The sequence below is a fragment of the Vanellus vanellus genome, assembly GCF_965231255.1.
Source record: "Vanellus vanellus genome assembly, chromosome: 7".
Classification (NCBI taxonomy): domain Eukaryota; kingdom Metazoa; phylum Chordata; class Aves; order Charadriiformes; family Charadriidae; genus Vanellus; species Vanellus vanellus.
Genome location: NC_138912.1, coordinates 24,611,459 through 24,632,757, shown reverse-complemented (window position 1 = coordinate 24,632,757; position 21,299 = coordinate 24,611,459). Strand labels below are relative to the sequence as shown.

At 38.3% G+C, this 21,299-nt stretch overlaps 1 protein-coding gene across 2 annotated transcripts in view; it reads right to left on the bottom strand.

The window, feature by feature from the left end:
* ADK (adenosine kinase) overlaps positions 1-21,299 on the bottom strand; it is a 305,604-nt gene that overhangs the window by 147,804 nt on the left and 136,501 nt on the right. For both annotated transcript variants that reach the window (XM_082486535.1, XM_082486536.1), the window contains exons 5-6: positions 10,743-10,915; positions 4,865-4,973 (exon numbers count right to left, since the gene is read on the bottom strand). In XM_082486535.1, the coding sequence (XP_082342661.1) occupies positions 4,865-4,973; positions 10,743-10,915 (282 nt within the window). The remainder of the gene's footprint in view (positions 1-4,864; positions 4,974-10,742; positions 10,916-21,299) is intronic.

Genomic DNA, 21,299 nt, shown 5'->3' with positions numbered 1-21,299 from the left:
GATTTGTTGAAATACAGCAAGGTGGTTGGAGCTTTAAAAACTTCTCCTCCGGCAGATAGGTATGTTACATTGGGTTCATTATCGTTATGCCGCAATACATGACATTTCCTCCTTAAAACTCAGCATAAGACCAGAATACCTGGTCTCGATCAGAACCGTCATTAACATCAAAATAAACTACACTTGCCATTAAATTTGTAAACACAAAAGAAATACTGAAGGTGGGGAATGTAATTCTAACAAATGTGGGCGAACAAATCTAAGAGGTATTAGAAAATGTTATACTTTACGTGGTACAACTGAAGGGCATTACCATTGAGAAATTTCTATTTTTTGCTACATGGAAGTAAGAGAAGGGAATGGTTTAAACTTTTATGGATTGTGAAATAACAACAGCCGACGCAAAGCTGAGTGAAAGTGTTATCTTCTCTGAATAAAGGTTGTACGGCAATCCTGAAAGCGAGCAACCCAAAATTCAGCTGCAGAGAAATAAAGTCTTAGAGCTATAAAAAAGCTTCATTGCTCCTCTACTCTCTAGTTACAACAGGTAGCACAGGAGCTGAAGCTTTCAGGCACTGGAAATTCAAAAAGCAAACGCAAGGGATCGTAATGTATAAAGTACCGTGTAAAAATGGTCCCACGTCTCTTCAATGATCACAGATAAGCACAAGTATCAGCAGTGCCGTACCTATATGAAATGGCTAGGCAAGAAGTCTACAGAGACACCACTGAGAAAAGCTTTTTAAGCACACAAACTATATCCACAAAGTACAAGTTCAAATACAGTCCCTAAACAACAACCTTCTATTTTCCTTTGTACAGAAAAGAGACAAGCATTTTATTAAAGGAAGATCTGTGGGTTTTGGGAGCTACTTATCTGATCCACTCTAAGCTAAGACTCAAGTTACTACAGATTGAGGACCTAACTGCAGTCAATACTGCCATTTCATACGCTTAGTAAAGGTAAGTATTTAAATAAAAAAAAAAAGAAAAACTGAAGGACCTTTCAAGAGCACATTTATTACTTCAGCATCAAGATAATGTTAGCATCAAATGACAGCGTTTCACCTAACGCCTCCAACTGCAAGCATTAAATGAATGCAGGTGTTGGACTGAAGAACAAATTGAGTAAAGCTAAATAAATGGCAGAAATAACTGGAACAAGAGGATACACACATCGGGGAAGCACCACACTTGGGGCAATAATGTTCAAATACAGGCAGAAAGTTCAAATTGAGCTGTCTGTATGAGCAAGCTGTATCAGTTGTCACAGGGTTAAGATTTCACAAAGTTAAGTGCAGCTTTTAATGAAGGAAAGCATTTTCTCCTTTTCCATTTTCTTCCCATTAGGAAAGGACAAGTACAAAATTCCGTACTCGCATATAGTAACACAGAGGTGCTAATTGGAGTCAAATGACAACTAAAATTCTCCTGAGTTTTTCTGCTCTCCTAAGTAACTCTTCTCAGCAGATTATTTTTTTAATTAAAAATAAAAATATCTTTGCATTCCAGGTCTTCGTAAGATATGAAAATTAATAGCTATATACTACAACTTGCATTAAAAATGTTAAAATGTTTGTGTGCAATGTCAAAGCAAGTGAGTACCAGCAACGCCCATAGATTTCAGCTGGCGCTACAGACATTGATGATCCTAAAAAAAAAAGCCCAAACAAAACACAACACAAAACCCCCACAACCCAATACATGTTACAGAATTCTTAAAGATGCCTACATAAATACAGTACTACCATCAGTTTATTAAATGCCTCTGAAAATAAGACAAGCAAGGTGCCCAAATATGGAGTTTTGTCACCCAAGTTTTTAAGATGCAACTCTAACACACAAGAATTCTAAAATGCAAGTCCTGACAGAAAGCATAGATTCACAGAAAGAAGGAAAAAAGAAAAAGCTACACACATAAACCCCAACTTAAGATTATTTTCATGTCAGGTTGTTTCCCATTCACAATTTCAGAGACAGAATGACAATGTTTAATGTTATTGTAACTTTCAACTTATTCTGAAATAAGGGAAACGTCTGAGGAAGAGACATTTTCTAGCCCCAGTAGGAACCAAATAAAATCCCTCACAGTGAATTCTAATCAGACACCAGCAGCACAGCTACCTGATCCACAGCGAAATGAATATGACAGACTGAAAGATATGATGCCAGTGGTAGAAATTACTGCAAGTATATGAATTATATCTGGAGAAGGGAAAGAAATTGCATGGAGTTTGACAGTACATGTAATCTATCTTAAATGATACAAAGTAGAGTAATTTTAAAGGATTAAAATACACCTTTAAAGTTTACCATCTTTGAGGAGGCTGGGGCAGCCTCTGCATTTTGCTTCTCTCTGTGATTTACAGGGTTCTATTCTTTGCTACTCTTCCCCCAATTTGTCTGCCGGATCTGATTACCAGATGGCTAAAATAAACGTATTGTGTTCATTCATGGTAACAGAAGTTGTCTTTAAGGGTTCTGTCACGGCTTCACTATCTTTTCCTTTGTACCTACTCCTCCCTCTGTGAATTGATTAGATTTCGGAGCTAAGTTTCATCTGAGGGCCATTCTGCTGAATGCTGCATTGAAAAGCATATTATCTATTCTAGGAAGCACATACAGATGACCACAGGATATCCCAGACCTGTCCTAAAGCAACGACTGCCCTGCTCTGCCAAGAAAATAGATTGTTTGATAATCTCGGGACATGGATTTCCAGAATAAGTATCTGTCACTAACATACGTTCTAATGCAATCCAAGAAATAGGTGACAGGTGGATAGAAAGAAGGAAATGAAAAGCAACACATGCCCAGTGCAAAGCCACGGAAGGTAACCGGACTAAAGCGAAGACAGACAACAGTAGACAACTTAATGACTCGGAGAGCTACCCTATACCTCAGGAGTGGTAATTGTTCGCTATTGTTCTGGTAAACCGCTACAAACCTGCACATAAAGAAGTTAAACGAAAGAAAAGGGCACGAGTGCACTGTAGCACGAGGGAATGTGTACGGCTCTACACACTGTCTCCCCTCCTTAAAGTCACACACGCAATCTGGCATCTGAAGCTGTAACACCCTCCGAGAACTCTCTCAGATGAGCCCATCCTTGAGTGCTTTTGCTACAGGTGTGAACCAGGTTCTTTACCCAACAGATCTCCTCCTGCAATCAGACGTTTCCCTGATCTGAATTCTATTTTGCAAATATCTAATACAATTTATTAGCACTTCAGTGTTATTTATTTATCCATTAACAAAGGCGCATCTTGGGTTTTATTTTCAGTTTAGTACAATAATTCTCTGTCTCTTAGTCAAAGCTTGGATGTCATAGAACTGGCACCTGAAGAACAGCTTTTAATATATATGAAAATCACTGTAGTGAATCACCCAGTCAAAATTTAAGTGATCAAACTGAGTGAACACAGAAGAGTGGCTTCGGAACTAAAATAAGATGAAGGCTGTATCTCAAAAAACCCAAACCTATTTTTCACCTCATGTAATGTTTCCCACTTTTCCTGAAGCATCTCCATGAAGTTTATTTTTTCTAAATTGTGTATTGGAAGCCTCATTGGTAATTATATGTCAGCATGGTAAAATTAAAAAAACCCAACCTTAGTGCAGTATAGCTTTTGGTAACATTTGTTGTTCTTCTTTATTTAAACTATTCTCTTAGTCTTTCAGTATTTTTTTAGCCAATAGCATTAATTCTTCAGCATGGCATTTGGAACAGACTGCGGTGTAATTATTGGGAAACAAAAACTCAGAACACTTGAAAAACAGAAATAAAAAATGAGTAGACAATACACCTACGCATTTTTTTTTAACCGCAGCACAAACATATGGTCATAGCAGTGGGATGTATTTTCTTTGTATACTGAGAAAGTTATAAGTATTTTTTGACAGTTATAAAGGGGCAGTCTTGGCCGTACACAAGAATCAATAACAACCATGTAAAGCCTATAGCAGTGCGCACTAACAGGCTGTTGGGGACATTAACACTAGCTAAAAGAAATAACTGTATTTTCAATGAACTTGTTCCTCCTGGATAATCAATTTTTTACACTTCTTACCAGCTGTTCCCACATAGCTCAGGTAGCGGAATGGAAGCAGCTGTCATACAGAATCCATATATTACATGCATGTTATGAGGTTTTAATCTGTCATAGATGTTTTACGTTTGCTAATTTTGATCAGTCATATCAACTTGAAAGCAAGACGAAAACAAATTCGCCACTTCTACTTCGGCAAGATGTAATCTACACAAATACACTAATCTGGCTTGATTCATTCTGGATGGTAAAAAAAGAATACTAATTGTGAATATACTAATGCCCCATCCTCAAAACCCCTTTATCCCAGAGGTAAGATTTCATCATTAAAATCAGTTTGCCCCACCGCCCACATTCAAGAGATTTGTCACAATCATTGTTTCTGAAATATTGAGTTATAAGGTACCGTAGTAATTACTATGGAATAAATAGCAATTAAGATTGTTCACACAAATAAGCTCAAACTGTTTGCAGTGAATAATTATGCTAATAGTGTTTTTCTACATAATTTGTGCATCCTTCACAACAATTTACGAGAAAATGTGAAATGTAAATTTGATGCACTACTACAAAAGCTCTGAAAATATGTTTAGTTCTTATTTTTTCCCACTAATTTAAGAAAGCACACAACTAAAACATTCTTCTACATTTGTAGATTTAAATTCAAAATCAAACTACGCTGAATTTCAAGCAATCTTTTTTTTCATTGTATTCCGACGAAATCATCCTAAACCATATGCAACAGACATGCTCATTGCTTAAACCTTAGAATGTTGTAACACAAATTTTAGCAATTTGAAAGAAGCTGAACTTACTGCTATGTAATAAACTTTGGCCTTTTCCACCAACTTCCAGTTCTTCTCCAAATCAAGGTGCTTTTCCTTCTTGTAGCAATTAGCAGCAGCGAGGTTAGCTACAAGTGACCTGGAAGGGATTAAAAACCAGGCATTAGATCTTCTTTATCTAACACTACGGCAAATTTCTCACAAAACCCAAAATTTCTCAAAGAGAATCAAAGATCCTAAGGAACACAAAAGCAATTAAGAAAAGTACCATAAAACATATACTGACCATTTAATAATATTTAAATAGTATGTTTTAAATCAGAAATTCAATACAATTTAAATTTAAACCATATATTAAATAATGTATTTTAAATCCAGCTACACAGTTTATGTAATCTATCACTATTATACTGTTCATGTGCCTTCATTTGCTTAGACTCAACCTTTGTTGCATTTTGTGATCAACTCCTTCGGTATGGTATAGCATCTGCAGATTTTCCTTAACTCTTCTAGTAACTAACATCTAAAGGAAAGCAGCTACTCCAGTTTATCTTCTGAAAACTGTTTTGCCTGACTAGAACCAAAAAGTTGATGGATATGTACGTCTTGCCTTCATAATTTTGCAATGAATAGTTAAATTATTTAAAAAGGGGTTTGTTTGGGTTTTTTCCCCCCTTAGGTTCATATTTTCCTTTAGCAAATGAAAAAGGGTCACATTGCTAGTTTTAGATGAACTGTTAAAACAACCTCTGGTTTATACCCCTCTGTGTATTACTGGAAAGCTACCAAAAACTCATTTGTACTTCATTCCTTCCTAACAAGTTATAACACAAGCCATGGGACACAACTTCCATTGGCAAGAACAAAAATACTTGTATCATATTTACTTTATTACAGGTAAGGTACATTCTACTTTAAATCCCCCTCTTCAGCCGTTCAAGTCAGCCTCATGAAACACACAAAACTTACAGATATATTCCTAAAAATAGGTCATAAAAAGATGGGTACACGCTAGCTCTCCACTCTGGCTACCATGAACAAATCCTTCTGTGCAATTTTATTATAAGAATGTTTAATAACATCCAATATTTAGAGGAGGGGAGTTTGGGAAACAGACATTTCCATGCTAGCATACAGAGTTTTACATTTAATTGTCAAGATTTAATAGTCATAGGATGCACCTTTATCATTAACACAACATTGCTTTGTGATATTTAAGTACATTAGCCAGATTAATAACATGTAATGGCTTCAAGCTCCAACAGGGTAGATTTAGACTGAACATTAGGAAAGAAATTTTCACAGAAAGAGGGGTCGGGCATTGGAATAGACTGCCCAGGGAGGTGGTTGAGTCACCATCCCTGGATGTGTTTAAGAGACGTTTAGATGTGGTGTTGGGGGATATGGTGTAGGGGAGAACTTTGTAGAGTAGGGTAGATGGTTGGACTCAATGATCCCAAGGGTCTGTTCCAACCTAGACAATTCTATGAGTCTATGATTTTAATTACACATACAACATACAGCTATTGAAAACTTTTGCCTTCTCCAACGTGCATACAATTGATGTCATGTACATGATCCTTTCCATATAAATGCTACTACAATCCAGAGACAATGGGTCAGAGTGAATTGCTAATCTGCTTTTACCAAGTTATGCTTTTGCCTCCAGCCTGAGTACCATGTACAGGCATTAGGAGGTAACTAAACTGGGAATTCTTGAAAATTCCACCTCAAAATAGAATCTTTCCATTACTGCCACTTCCCTTTATCCTATTCAATAAAAAACAAACAGAGGCCCAAAAGAATCTCTTATGAAGACTGAAACCAAGTCTCCCTGTAAGCTTCCTGAAACACTCATCACTAACAATCCCTGTAAGTTAAACAAATTAAGTATATAAAAATGAAAACAAAAAGTTAGACTAACTTTTTCTGAATATACCGAAATACACAGCACAGTTCTGTGTCATTTCATCCCAGGAATATTCTTGGGGCTTATCTCTTTAATTGTAAAGCCTAAAGGCAACAAGAACTAAGGTGAATTAGGAAAATTGAAAAAAAAAAAAATTATAAGCAAATAGACCAAGCCTGTGTAGCAGTACAAGTAACAGGGCAAGAATTTTTATTCTTGATGAATATCATTTCAATGACAAGAAATCCAGCGGAGAACCAAGTAAATCCAAGAAAGACACGTGCATAAGGATGGAAATTTTTTTTAAACCAAACTTAAAAAGCAAATTAAATCTTTCAGATTTGGCAAACCCTAAATATCCATCAAGGACCTAGCTGGAAAAATCTTGCCTGTCTACGTATGTTGCTAAGTGAAAAGCAATTATGTTCCAGAAAACTAAGCAAAGACTCTCTCTGTGTCTCCTTTCACTTACCACATGCCCCTGAATCTGTAAACCCAGCTCTCTGTGGCTACACCCAACTGTAGAGATGCTCTGCATATGATGCGTAATAAAAGATTGTTACACTGAAGACAAAGCACCAAGCTTTTCCAAATTAAAACTGTAAGTCTAACAGCACTAAGTTCAACATGTGGGACACAGAGAAGGTTTTGCAATGCAATAGGGTAATCGGAGACAGCCAGAGCTCTTCAAATCAAACAGCTTAATGGAGACCCTGTGCAAGTGGGTATTTCTGAGCATAATGCACAAATCAAAGTCACAGATTATGACGGAGCGTACGTACGACTTTAGAGTTCAAGCATGTGTTCGGATTTTCTTGAAAAGCTCTGAGAAAACAAAACGTATTAGTATTGCTAAGCTAGAGAATTCCAAGTGGTAATCACGAATTAGCTCCGAACCCTTTCCTGCAAAAGGCTATACGGACTTAGCAGAAACAAGAAACGTTCACATCAGGGCACCTGGAACATAAACATACACACTCACTTACTGGGAAAACCGGGAGTGCTATTAGCCAAGTCCTCCAAAAGAGACAAGAAAGCTGAATTGCCTGAAGAAGGAAGTTACCACGTACCTCAGCTGGCACAACAGACTGGTGAATGAGCAGAGTTATCAACTGGGGCCAGGTTGAAGTGATTCTTACAGACATAGAAAATGCTGAAAGCCAAGAAACAATCAGAGGGTAATTAAAGATTGAGAAGAAACTTGGTCTCACTAGAAGAGGGGAGGTTGCACAATAAAACCTTTAGCAGCAAACATTGGCCATTTTTTTTCTATCTCCTGAACAGGGAAATAAGTCTTTCGAACTTGCTGCACGCTCCCAAGCATGCTCTAAAACAGCCACTGAGATGGAGCCACTGTCTCCAGTATTTGAGCAAACATTTGATATTAAGAGAGAAAAGCGCTTTATGTTAGCAAACCAAAAATCCTGCTTAACAAGTTAAAGAAGTACTTGCAGACATTTTTATGAATACCTTTATCTAAACTTCTAAATTCCATTGAGATGAACAGCAAAAGTTGCACATATTTTTCCTGAATTCATGATGCATGTCTATTGACAGTCTTCAGTTCGGTTTCTCATCATGTCTTCTAGGAAATGGTGATTGCTACAGGATGCATACACAGACACTATGTGACTGAAGAGAGAGAGAATCACGTAGCAGAAACATCTTTATTGCTTGTCTTCTCTTTGAAAAACCTAATATGGATCCTGGAGATGAAGGGGGAAGTCTGTAGACATAATTAATGTCAAAACTCCAGATGAAGATGAATGAACTTCCTTCCTCCACTGAGTAAGTACATTCATTCCTGAGAGTAAGACATCATGTACGACATTAAATTGGGAGGGACAGGTTGATAAGCTGGAGGGCAGGGCTGTCTGTCATTCAGTGGATCTTCAAGAGCCTGGAGAATTGGGCTGGCAGAAAACTTGAAAGCAAATGCAAAGTCATGCAACTAGGATGGAATAACTCCCATGCCACAATATAGGCTGAGTGTTGACAGGATACAACACAGCTTTGAAGAAAAGGACCTGGAGGTGCTGGTGGACCGGATTTGGTCAGCAATGCACCCACACAGGGAAGGTTCATCCCATTCTGGTCTATATGACCAAGCATGCAGCCAGCAGGACAAAGGAAGTTATGTACTCAGAACAGAGAAAACCTCTGTTCTGGTCTCCAGACCTTATCTTGAGTTCCGTGTCCAGCTTTGAGCTTTCCATTACAAGGAAGACACTGGCATAATGCAGTGAGTCTGGCAGTGGGTCATCAAGATTATTAGGGGGCTGGAACACTTAAGAAATGAAGAAAGGCTTGGCTGAGCCTTAAGAAGAGGTACCTAAGGGGAGACCTTCCTGCCGACTTCAAATATCTAATGAAAGCTTACAGGCAAGATGGAGGAAGACTGTTCTTGGACAAAAGAAGGAATATACACAAGAAGTGTATATGGAAGAAGAAAAATTCCAACTGGCTATCATCAAAAGAATTTCTGCCACAGAGTGGTCAAACACTGGAACAGGTTGCCCAGACAGGTTGTGCAACCTCTATCCTTGCAGATGTTCAAAATCCAGCTTGGTGTGGCCCTGAAAAACCTGTTCTAACTTCAAAGTTGTCCCTGTGTCCTGCAGGGGTTTGAAACAGATGTCCACTCTAACTAAAATTGTTTTACGGTTCCACATGTTATTTGGAATATTCTCCCTTCTCTGACTGTCAGATCAGTTCATGTTGCTGCCTATTACTTTTTCTAACTGTACCCAAAAACATTCACTAAATTCTAAGGAAGTTTGGTGTGGATTTTAATTATGGGACTGCTCTCTTACCTTAATAAATTCTACTAACTCCTGATACGGCTTTGAAAGGGAAAAAGCACTTCCTTAGGATCAACAGCACTGAAAGCCACAGAGGGGAAACAAAAAGGATAATGACATATTTTACTCTTATTCAGAGCCAAACAGAAAATATTCTATAGGGTAACCGATACCATTTTCATTATTGTTTCAATATCTAGTATCAGAAAATTTAGCTATTGGCAGAAATCAGGGAGGGTTGGTATGTGCTGGTAACATCTCAAGATTAAGGCAGACCTGACTGGCTGGTTCTGAAACTTTTAAAAAATTGTCAGGAGGTAATCAGCAAAGTAGTAGCACATAAATTCAAATGTTGCAGGTGGAAGGAGAAAGAAAGAAGCAAAGAGCTATGCTCAAGATTAATGCATATTGTCTTCATTAGCTCTTTCTGAAATTCTTGGTTTTATTAATTTTATTACAATACCCAAAACATATCACTCTATAAATGGGTTCTTACTTATGGAATGCTTTGAAACCATACAAAAATACCATAAAGGTGATTGTTCATAGTCTACAAACATAAGAAAAGTTGAACAGAGTTCTGGAGAAGTGATTTTTTTATATAGCAAAGACCATCTAAAACGAGTAGCAAACGAAAACATGGAAGACAAAATTCAGATGAAATTGTTAAGATGTAGACATAAAGAATTACAGTTATTAGATGAACTCCTCAAAACCAGCAAAAAAATTTGCTTTTTTTCTTCCTCTTATATAAAATCAAATTAACTCTTTCAATCAGGGTATATGCTGACACCTGTCTTCTTTAAACACATTATCACCTGAAGTATATTCTTCATTTGCCAATCAAGCACATGCCTTACATGCCAATCAGCTTTCATATAGGCTGCATAAACATACTTGTTAACCAACTTAACTCTCCCACGTATTTTCTCTCTCCAGAGCAACTGGACGCTATAAAGTTCAAAAAGTAGTATATTATTATCTTACACCTTTCTGCCATAATATAACTGCTGTTGTATCTCTGAAAGTATAGGTCCAAACTACGAGCTGGGCAGTCCTGTATTGTCTCAAACTGGTGTTAATACTTGCTTTATCATTCAAATCAAAGTTTTTCAAGGCCAAATAGTCCAACCATGTTGGGCTTCACACACTATGCCAACTACATTTATATCTTAGGAAAATATCAAAGGCCCCCGACCTGTTATCACTAGTGATGCAGGCAGCACAGGTTCCTGTTGGCTCTTCACTCTGCTCATAGTAATGCGCATCCACATGAGCTTCCTCAGCCTTCTTCTTTAAGATCTCTCCAAATTTATCTTTGCCAATGCACCCAAAGAAAGTTGCAGCTTTGTAAGGGCTCTGAATCATCCACTGCAGATTGACAGGAAAAACAAAAACAAAGAACAAATACACAGTTAGCAGGCCCAGCGTATTATTTTTTGCCATTTTTTCTTTCCACTCGCCGTACTTAATTCTATGTGTACAGAGCACTGTGAGATAGAGAATACTTCTATGCCTGAACTAAAAAACATCTGGTACATCAGGGGAGGGAAGGTCGGCAAAGAATAAAAAACTACCCTTAATGATCCCATTGAGTGCTTAATACCTAACGTAAAACTTAAATACATGTAGTTCACTATCAAATAAAGTGGATTATTATGTTCTTATAAGGTATTTCAAAAGAAGTTCCCCTGCTCAAAGCAGATGCCCCTATTTAATCAAGCAACCTATGGTATCTTTAGAGAAAAGAAAAAAAAAAAAAAAACAACAATCAAAACCCACAAAACCCAGAGATAGCACATAAGGAAAACAATACATTTGAGAAACCTAAGAAGAAACATTGTGCAACATTCACAATATGTAAAAAAATAAATGGTACTGAAAATAACCATTTGTGTCTACCACTTAATTATATGCAAAAAAGCAAATGCTTCCCATTTACATTGTTAAACCACGCATGAAAATATCTATCTCCAACTTTATTAAGAGCAGTTCTGTCACTTGAATTGTAAAGAAAGAGCGTAGCTGCACAGTGTTGCTAAGGTGCCAGGTTATTTCATAAAGCTCCTCTTTTATTCATACAAAATATGTATCATTCAACTGTAAATGTAATTCCATTTTGTACTAAGTCAAAAAAATAGCATTTAGCAGCAATGTAAAATCAAGAGTGAGCTAAAAAAATAAATGTGAAGCAACAATCATAGGCCCTACTCTGCTGGTGGTGAGTCAACCAACTGAAGTCATTATAATTCACTCTAATTACAGTCAGAAAGCTTATCCACTCAATCTATAGTATGAATTAAAGGCTACATCAATTTACTGCTATACTAAAACCCTACTTATAATTGTTTCCTAATCAAGATTTAAATAAACGATAATGTCTCCATTAGAAAGCAGCATTAGTGGTAGCTGTGGGTTGTAGAAAGGTCAAGTAACTGAGTTGCAAATACATGCTTAGTCACATCTTTATTACTTCCAGCTTCAGAGGAGGAAAAAAAAAATAATTCTTGAATCATGTGAAAGTCTTCATTAATAAAGCAAAGGTAGACAAAAGTTGCAAGACCTCTTTCCTGCAGCAGTTAAAGATATATAAAATTTAAGGACAAAAAAACCTGTGTCGTCAGACGGTGGCAGCGTTCAATCTCTCATTCGTGACATGCACGCTACATATGCTCTGCTAATCTATTCCATATCACTCTAAATTAATATAAATTAAGAAAAAACCCTAACAAGAGGATTATCTATGATATCCTTGCATTTTACATGCCTCTGCACATACATAATGCCCAGTTGCACAGTGTTCATTTAGGATGTCTTAGGAACAGTAATCTCTTATATTTGGAGGTATGGTTAAGCAGAACAGATCATTTAACAAGACTAAAGATGTTGTGACCTACTGTAAGCAAGTACGGAACCAATTTCCACACCGATAAGAAGTACCTGAAGCCTTGTGTCTCATGTCGAAAAGCATGCCTCACTGACAAATAACAAGAATTAATAGGGATCACTACGAACAGCATTTGTCAAAGCATCAAACCCCAACAATTCTTCAAGAAACATAAGACTTCAAGCTGCACCATAGGCTTACACCATTTTATCAAATGACACAACTTTTCTCTCCTTTATATATAAAGTCTGACAACATTTGGAGCAGCAGTAAGTAATATTTCACATACATCCCTGAAAAAAAGAATTTCTGTTCAAGTATCACAGTTTTGGCTATTGGCAGAAGCTCAGTTTGAATTCAGATGTGATATATGCCATATATAACTATGTCAATCCTTACTTTAAATGTAAGTAAAATTATTCTCAAGAATCAGAACTCACGACCTAGGATTTCTTGAGACGAACCTCTGCATATTGAAATGAAAATAATATCTGTACAACATCTGACCTAAGTTAAACAACGCTGAGGAAGATGGAAAAGTAGTTCAGCAGTGTTTCTGGAAAGATCTCATTGCAGATCTCCAGTTACAAATACTGGTGGTGAGGTGTTGCTAGTTGCAGAACTCCTCCTTTCCTCAGGTAAAAGGCTACATATTAGTAAAGGCATAAAACAGACATCACATTACAAACTTGATGAAACTGAACTATAGAAATGCCTCTGGGTATGCCACTGAGGTTGCACCTAGTGGAACGAGTCACAGCAGGCATTTTTTGCATACGTGTGAAAAAACAAGAGAGACAAAATAACCTCTTCAAGGTAGTCTCTGGAGCTCTTTTTTAAAAATTTGACCCTGGATAGGAGTTTAATTTTGAATCACTTGATATGGAAATAACAGGCTTCTATGGGCCACTTCACACACCGTTGTTATTAGCAACGTTTTGGCTAAAATACTCTAAATGGGAACGAGGGTCAGTCGTCACCAGACATCTATCACCAAGAAACTGTCATGCAGCATTATATCCAATAGCAAATGAAGGCCAGTAACAAACTGCACACATTAATGCCACGTATATGGTTATATAAACTGCAAATTCATTTTATAGATTTATGTGGAATACAAGATTTAATTGAATGAAAAAGACTCCAGACAGGAACGGAAAATGACCCAGCTCAGCAGGCACTAGCATAATGAGTTAATTATCTAGGGTTTGGCCAGGCAGTGAGGCAGCTATTAACTAACTGTATTGACAGTCTGGTCAGGAGAGGTTGGCACCTGGCCACACCATGAATCCTCACCATCACCCAAGGGAATTTGAGGCTGTTAATGGCTCAAAGACAGAAGTGTCAAAAGTAGGAACTTATCATGAAAGAACGAGACAGCCTCGGGAGTGGGATACCACAAAGGAAACTCAGAATCTAGAGTGGTTTATGACATCTAATGTGTTTCTCCATCCTAACGTTTTCTTCTGTCAACGCAGTTTGGCCATCAGGTACACACAAGGACAGGCCCTGACCTTTTCTAAGTTAGGATAAGCATCTGTGACAGAGGAAGGAGCACGGGAAATAGAACACCTTTCAGACGTTCTCTGGAGTGAAACAGATTGCATTTGCTTACACTTTTGTCGTATGCACCCCGGTAAACTAAAAGCAATTATTAACATTTTTTTAAAATGTATTTCTTGCCTTTAGCGTAACTGTCTTAAAATTAGGCTGATTTGAAAATAGCCATCATCTAACATGGGATTACCCTATCCCTACGCAGGCATATTATTTCTTATGATCAAAGACCAAAGCCCACATGCTGGCCACTCAAGGATACACTAGAGAGTGGCAGAAGGCTTCTCTTCTTATTTTCGCGAGTCTAACTTGGGCTCACAGTAGTAGGAGTATCTGTTCAAGTGTTTTTTCACGATCAGAGTTAACAGGGTGAACTCTTTGGTATGCTTTAGCTATCAGAGAAGTGTAAGAACCTTTGCGTTCCAGGGAGTGGGTGGCCATTGCAGAGAACAGCATCGTCTTTTCTTGCAATATGCTGAGACGCCAAGAAAACCTGGTAACAAGTAAAACTTCTGAAGACTCAACTGTGACTTTGTGAGACTGCTAGGAGTTAACTATGTCCCACTCTTCCACCTCCTCAGACTCAAAGGATGTGGTACACCTATCTCCCCCTTTTGTCTGATTAGAAAATGACTTTGGAAATAACCTTTCCTCTGAGCTACAGAAGCCCTTCTAGAAGCACTTCTTCCAACACTAGAAGGGACTTGACTTTGAGTGGCTACTGAATGCTGTCTTTTGAGAAGGATATTCAAGATGAGATGACAGAGTTACCTGAATGGTGTCTTACACCCATAAAATAAAAAAATGTCCCTTCATACTATGTGAAAGAAAATCAGCGGTCTTAAAGAATTAAAGAAAGAAAGGCAGAGAACCGAGTTCTTTGATTCGTATTTCCCAAACTTATCCTATTTAGCTTGAGAATGCCATACTTCTGCCACAGGGGCAGAGTCCAGTATCCCATATCACAACACTTGATCTGCATTTAAAGCTTTTCTTTGCTGTTCCTGAAAAGTTCACTGTAGAGTAGGACCTCTACTTGAAAGGCAAAAAGCAACAAAGCTAAATAGCTGATCTAGTTTATGTCACTATCTCCAGTTGCAAATACACTTCCCCTGCCAAAAGGAGAGTTTGCTACTGCTGGGTTACAGTACAAAATCCCACAAGACTTAAAAAGAAACATCATACTGATGAAGCTTAAGGCAGCTTTATAGTCCTGACTGAAACAAAGATCCTTCAGAAATTATTTCATTTTACTCCAATGCTATGCTTTGCCCTAAGTGCCACTGTTAACTGGGCAACATCGATAATCAGTACAAGGAGGCTGATGAAGACTTTCACTATCAGTCACACATTGTTCTCCATCTGAACTCCTTAGCTCCTGAATTCTTTTTTCAAGCTGCAGCCAGTAGTGCATTTCCACATCTGTCAGTTATCTTAAACTAACAACGCCAAAGCACATGAAGCTTTGCTTAGATTGACATACCTTCTGCACAGAGGAGTTTTCAGCTGTAGACTTGAATCCTAAATGCTTGGGAACTGACAACACAACAGGAAGCATTATGCCCCTTCACAGTGAAGGATCTTCAAAACTCATTAACACTGAATACAGACATCTGAAGTGCGTTATTTGAAGGTGGACTCTTCTCTGCATGATCTGCCAAATCTGATCTTATTTTAAATTGCAGCTTGCAGAGGAGAGGACTCCAAAGACCTAAAATTAACTAAGTCTTAACATTCTTGCTAAAATCTAAATGAAACAATGTTAACAACTACTCGTGAAGCACTCTTTTTAGTAAATCAGAACAGAAATGGCTTCTTTTTATACAGCGCTATTTGGAGTATCTCTTATTTTTACATTCTCAATTTTAGAATGAATCCACAGACTTTTCAGAAGGTTTCACCAGTCTGTTGTGCCCCTAGGACGCGTCCCATCACCAATTATATACACAGTCCATTAAAACGCTCTTATGAATACTTTTAGAAATACTTTAGATGCTAAAAGAAATCACACCTCGTCTTAGAAAACCAGATAAAATAAGTGCGATCAAACTCCAAATCGTTTTATATCTATCTTAAAAACACAAAAACCTGACAATACGCAAAACAATCCTAAAAAAAGACATTAGTGTCACTGTTCCAAGTGAGCTCACTTATTTCTTTTGAATGATATGATACAACTCAAGCACAACTAGAATGCAATATTCTGTTACCGTTACACATACTGTATCATTTAAAATCCCTATCGTGGTGGGTTAGCCCCAGCCAGCAGCTAAGCCCCCCACCCAGTCGCTCTCTCAAGCCTCCCTTCTAGGGGGATGGGGGAGAGAATTGGAAGTGCAACACTAAATAAAAACCACGTAGGCCAAGACGAAATGATGCAAAGGCAATCACTGACCACCTCCCACCAGCAGACCGATGCCCAGCCAGCCTCTGAGCCACGGCAACCTTGGAAAAACTCCCCCTCCCTCCCTGCCCCCAATGGTTTTATTGCTGACCATATTCCATATGGCCTGGACTACCTCTTTGGTCAGCGGGGGTCAGCTGGCCTGGCTTTTCCCTTCCCAACCTCTTTCCCACCCCACAGCCTACTTGCCGGGGCAGCAGACTGAAAATACAGAGACGGTCTTGGTGCTGTGCAAGCACTGTTCAGCAACAGCTAAAACATCACTGGGTTCAACAACACTGTTTTGATGACAGACCTAAAACACAGCACCATACGGGCTGCTATGAAGAAAATTAACTCCATCCCAAGCAGACTCAGTATCCCTACTCCAGAATCATTGTTTTCAGAATAAAGTATCAAGACCCTGGAAAACAGACGAGATACTACAGTTTTGTTCCAACATCTTTGTAATCTTTCTTCCTTTTTCTTTTTTTCATTGATCAACATCTAAAGAATGCAACAGCTATTATCACATAATGGCCATATAAGAAAAAAATGGAAAAGGAAAAAATAAGCTTATCTTTATAAAAGCAGGCTTGCAAAAAGGAGTCCCATGTCCTGCACAGTAATTCTTCCACCATTAGCTGAAGCTGCCAAATCTTGCATGAGGAAGTGATATTGTTAAAATGCATGACAACACCCTCAAGCAACTTCCAGTCAAACGATATAAAAGTGATAACGTTTTTTAAAGGGAAAGACTAGCTAAAGCCTTGCACTGAGACCAATATATAAATCTTATCAGGATTTGGTTCAACATACATTATCCAAATCTCTGCACAGGAATATCTATCAGTTTTAGTGCAGAGCCACAAGTTGTGTTTTGCTATAGCTTTTCAAATTAAAATGTCTATCAAAACATTAATCATCCAGGAGCAGCACTTCATTCACTTCTACATTCAAAAACACAAAGCTAACAAAACTGCCTCTTAAAATCTATAATCCAAATAACTATTTACAGTGCTGCTATTCTTTTGTATTCCATTTCCTATTATTTCCTTTTTCCTCTTCATCTGCTTGTCCACTGTTTTATTTTCAGTCTAGTTTGTAAGCTTCTTGCTGTACAAGGAAATACGAGCGTATTTTCTGTAACGAGACATGTAGTAGCCACATTCCAAAGTTTCAACGTGGCCAAAAGCTAGCTCTCTTTTATTGCACCCCTTAAGTATTGGCCAGTCTAGGCACCTAATTCCAATATTCCTTACTCCATCACCCTTATCCTGTATTTATAATGCTACAGTTCTGCCTCGAATACCTGAAGTGCTACAGCCTCGCTTCTGAAGTTCAATATATGTTATCTGAGGCCAAAGGCAGAAAGTCTCCTGCAAGACATTACAAGGCACATAATTGTGACCGCAGCTGGCCTTGTGTCCCTTCCCCATTTGAAGCACAGAACCTGAGACATCAACCAGCTCCTTGTTTGATCTGCTGTGCCACTGCCTGTCCCCTTCCACTACATGAATTCGGTCCCTTCTCCAAACCAGGTAAAAGATGATACACCTACAAAACAGGGTTGGTCACGCCAGTTCTCCATCACTCAAATGACAGTTACATGAAGGGTATCACAACGGTGAGAATTCCAGGTTTACTTGGGACTCTTCTGTGCTGTTTCAGTGTATACAGCTGTTTAGTAAGAAATTTGCTAATATTACAAAGCTACGTACAAGGTAAAGTTTGAGAGTACCTTTATCAGTAAAAGAACTCAAAGAGACTGACTGCCTTGTTGAACATTGTGTGAACACTGTGAACCTGCTGGAGCGTGTCCAGAGGAGAGCTACGAGGATGATCCGAGGGCTGGAGCACCTCTCCTATGAGGAGAGGCTGAAGGAGTTGGGGCTGTTCAGCCTGGAGAAGAGAAGGCTCCAAGGAGATCTTATTGCAGCCTTCCAGTACCTAAAGGGGGCCTACAGGAGAGCTGGGGAAGGACTTTTTACTAGGGCATGTAGTGATAGGATGAGGGGGAATGGCTTTAAACTGGAAGAGGGCAGGTTCAGATTGAACATTAGGAAGAAGTTTTTCACTTTGAGGGTGGTAAGGCACTGGAACAGGTTGCCCAAAGAGGTTGTTGAGGCCCCATCCCTGGAGGTGTTCAAGGCCAGGGTGGATGTGGCCTTGGGCAACCTGTGGGTTGGTGTAGTGGGAGTGGGAGTAGTGGGTAGTGGGAGGTGTCCCTGCCTATGGTAGGGGGGTTGGAACTCGATGATCTTCAAGGTGCTTTCCAACCTAAACCATTCTATGATTCTATAAAACATGGCAAAGTGGCTAATAAAAACAAAAAAGTCTTGTTACTGTGACTAGAAGCTGTGGTGTTAAGCTATTAATGGAAGCATATTAACAACGTGAAAACAGAACGTCGTACTTGGGTACAGTAAGACAGACTCATTGGGCAACTGTACATTACGGTTAACCATACCTCTGTTCTACCTGTAAAGAATTAGCACTCACTTCATAGAGATACAGGGAAGACTGACAAGCATTTTAAAAATGCCTTAAAATTCTCCAGTGTAAAACACTGTATATGTATTCAAGTACTAATCTATAAGTGAAGTTGATATTGTTGCAAAGTGACATTTTAGGATATTTCACATATGATTTTGCATATCTATAACCTTAAACCAAATCTTCCTTTCCAAAGTGCATGCATATGTCATTCTCCCTTCCCTGCTAGAAGATGTGCAGTCTCAATGAAACACCCACACTCTGAATGACAGCAAAAAATCCACAAGTGATGAGACTTCTCTCGTTGTCTGGCAGCACAGAATTCATAAAGCACAAACTGTAAACAGCTGCCTATCAGCTTCTATCAGCAATAGTATCAAAAACAGATGCCAAAGGTCAAGTCAAAGTTTATTGACAATGATGAACTTTGACAGCCTCTATTAAATTACCTCTTCCTTTAAGGTGTATGTGATCAAAGCAGCAGAGAGATTTTCACTCAGTCACATAACAAGCTATTTGTTGAGATTGAAACATCTGGTCAATATCTTCTAACACTGCAATTTCATGCACAGTTAGCAATAGGGTACATTTCTTCTCTTCTTCTTACAGGGTCCATAAGGGTGGCACATATGGCCGATCATTTCATTCAAAAAGGTTTCAATTCCAGGCATTACATACAATTGTCTCTATGCTTTATAGTACTTTAAGTCTACCTACCATTGTTTTCCATCAGCACCGCTGTCTGCTCTACTCTTTGCTATAAAAGCCCACAAATATGACAGAGCACTTAAAGCTTAACAGCTTTTGACTACTGGAGTTAGAAAGCAGTTAAGGCAAGGGAGGTTTTAAAGTGGCAGGTCTTCATCTAACTGTTCTCAAGAATTCCCAGTGCATTAAACTATTTACCAAAGCTCTAGTAACAGAGATTATAATTTTTGCTGTAATAGCAAACCCTTCATTTATGAGGCATTCCCGAGCAAGTAGGGATCACCGGTTTTACTCATTTATAAATCATTGTACATTTTACAAACATAATATAAAACATACATTATATTTCAAGTGAACGTGTGATAATTATAAGAATTTGATGAATCATAAACCTATTTCTCAAACTGAAACAGCAAGAAGACAAAAAATGTTATCTATCCCAAATGCTGAGAAATGCTTGCTTTTAAAATTATGCATCTATGTTGCCACAGCAACAAGTAGAGGATAATGTGAAATGTACTTCACCCTTCCGTTTCTAAATCCGAATCTTTTTGGTCAAAAGAGAACGGAGGGCGAGTTGCAAACGTGCCCACAGAAGGTACACTTCCAAGAATTTTCAGTTACTATTAAATAGCCTACATTTTTATTCAGTTAATGGTTGACTTCCACATCTCATTCCCACACTGGCTGCCTCCAAGTGGTATCTGAACCTTAAAAGTTTATCTAGCAGTTGTATGAAGACATTGATTCTAAAACTCCTCAATATAATTATGCATTGTGCCCCGATGCTGCACCAAAGGCATAAGGGAGGGATGGGCAGGGAAGGGAGAAGGTAGATAATCTCCATGTGGGAAGATCTACAAAATGTTTGAACAGAGACATCCCTCAGAGATATCGTTGAAGATGCCTGGACTTTTCTGGAGCGTGCGTTTGTTCACTTTTGGCACTATGGCATTTATTCAGTAGTACCTCATTGTTCTGAAGGAATAGGATATGCAACCTAGATTTAAAAAAATAAATAAATATCAGAATTGTCCACTAGAAACCGATGGGTTTCATATAAATGTCAAGATATGGCTTACAGGTAACAAAACATGTTTACAGGTTGTAAACATGAGCATAAATAAGAGCCTGTCACACCGTGCCACAAGGCAGACAATCAAGTCAGGAAAGCAACTAATTAGCTGTCACTTAGTACTAGCAGCATTGGTGTAGAAATTATGTAGTTAACCAGATTCTAACTGTTTTTTGATAGGAATGCAAAGCAGGAAATGTTCCAGGAGCTCCAAACAAGTTCAGAAGCGATGGGATTAGTACCCTTAAATTGCAAGCTTTTTTTCAAACAAACCCACAACAACCCCAACCAGTCACAAAAGGTGTAAACTCAGCCCAAACCTTACTGTATATGTACAGCAAGGCTTATAGTATTGTGGTGGAGCTTTCCACCTAAGCTGATATGATCTTTATTAACTCTGGAAGAAATAAACAAGTTTCTCCAAAAGAGATTACGAGAAGTTTAAAAAAAAATAAATTTAAAATCTGGTGTCTCTCTTCTAACATCAAGACTTTCTCTCACTCGAGTAGAAGCCCTTTGAATGACCAAGATAAAACTTTGGAAAGGTGATATTAGGCTTTGAGTAGACCCCATTAGGAATTAATATTTCAGGACTGGCCTCTCCTAAGTGTTATCCCACATACTCCATCCACAGTTCCACATGGAAATA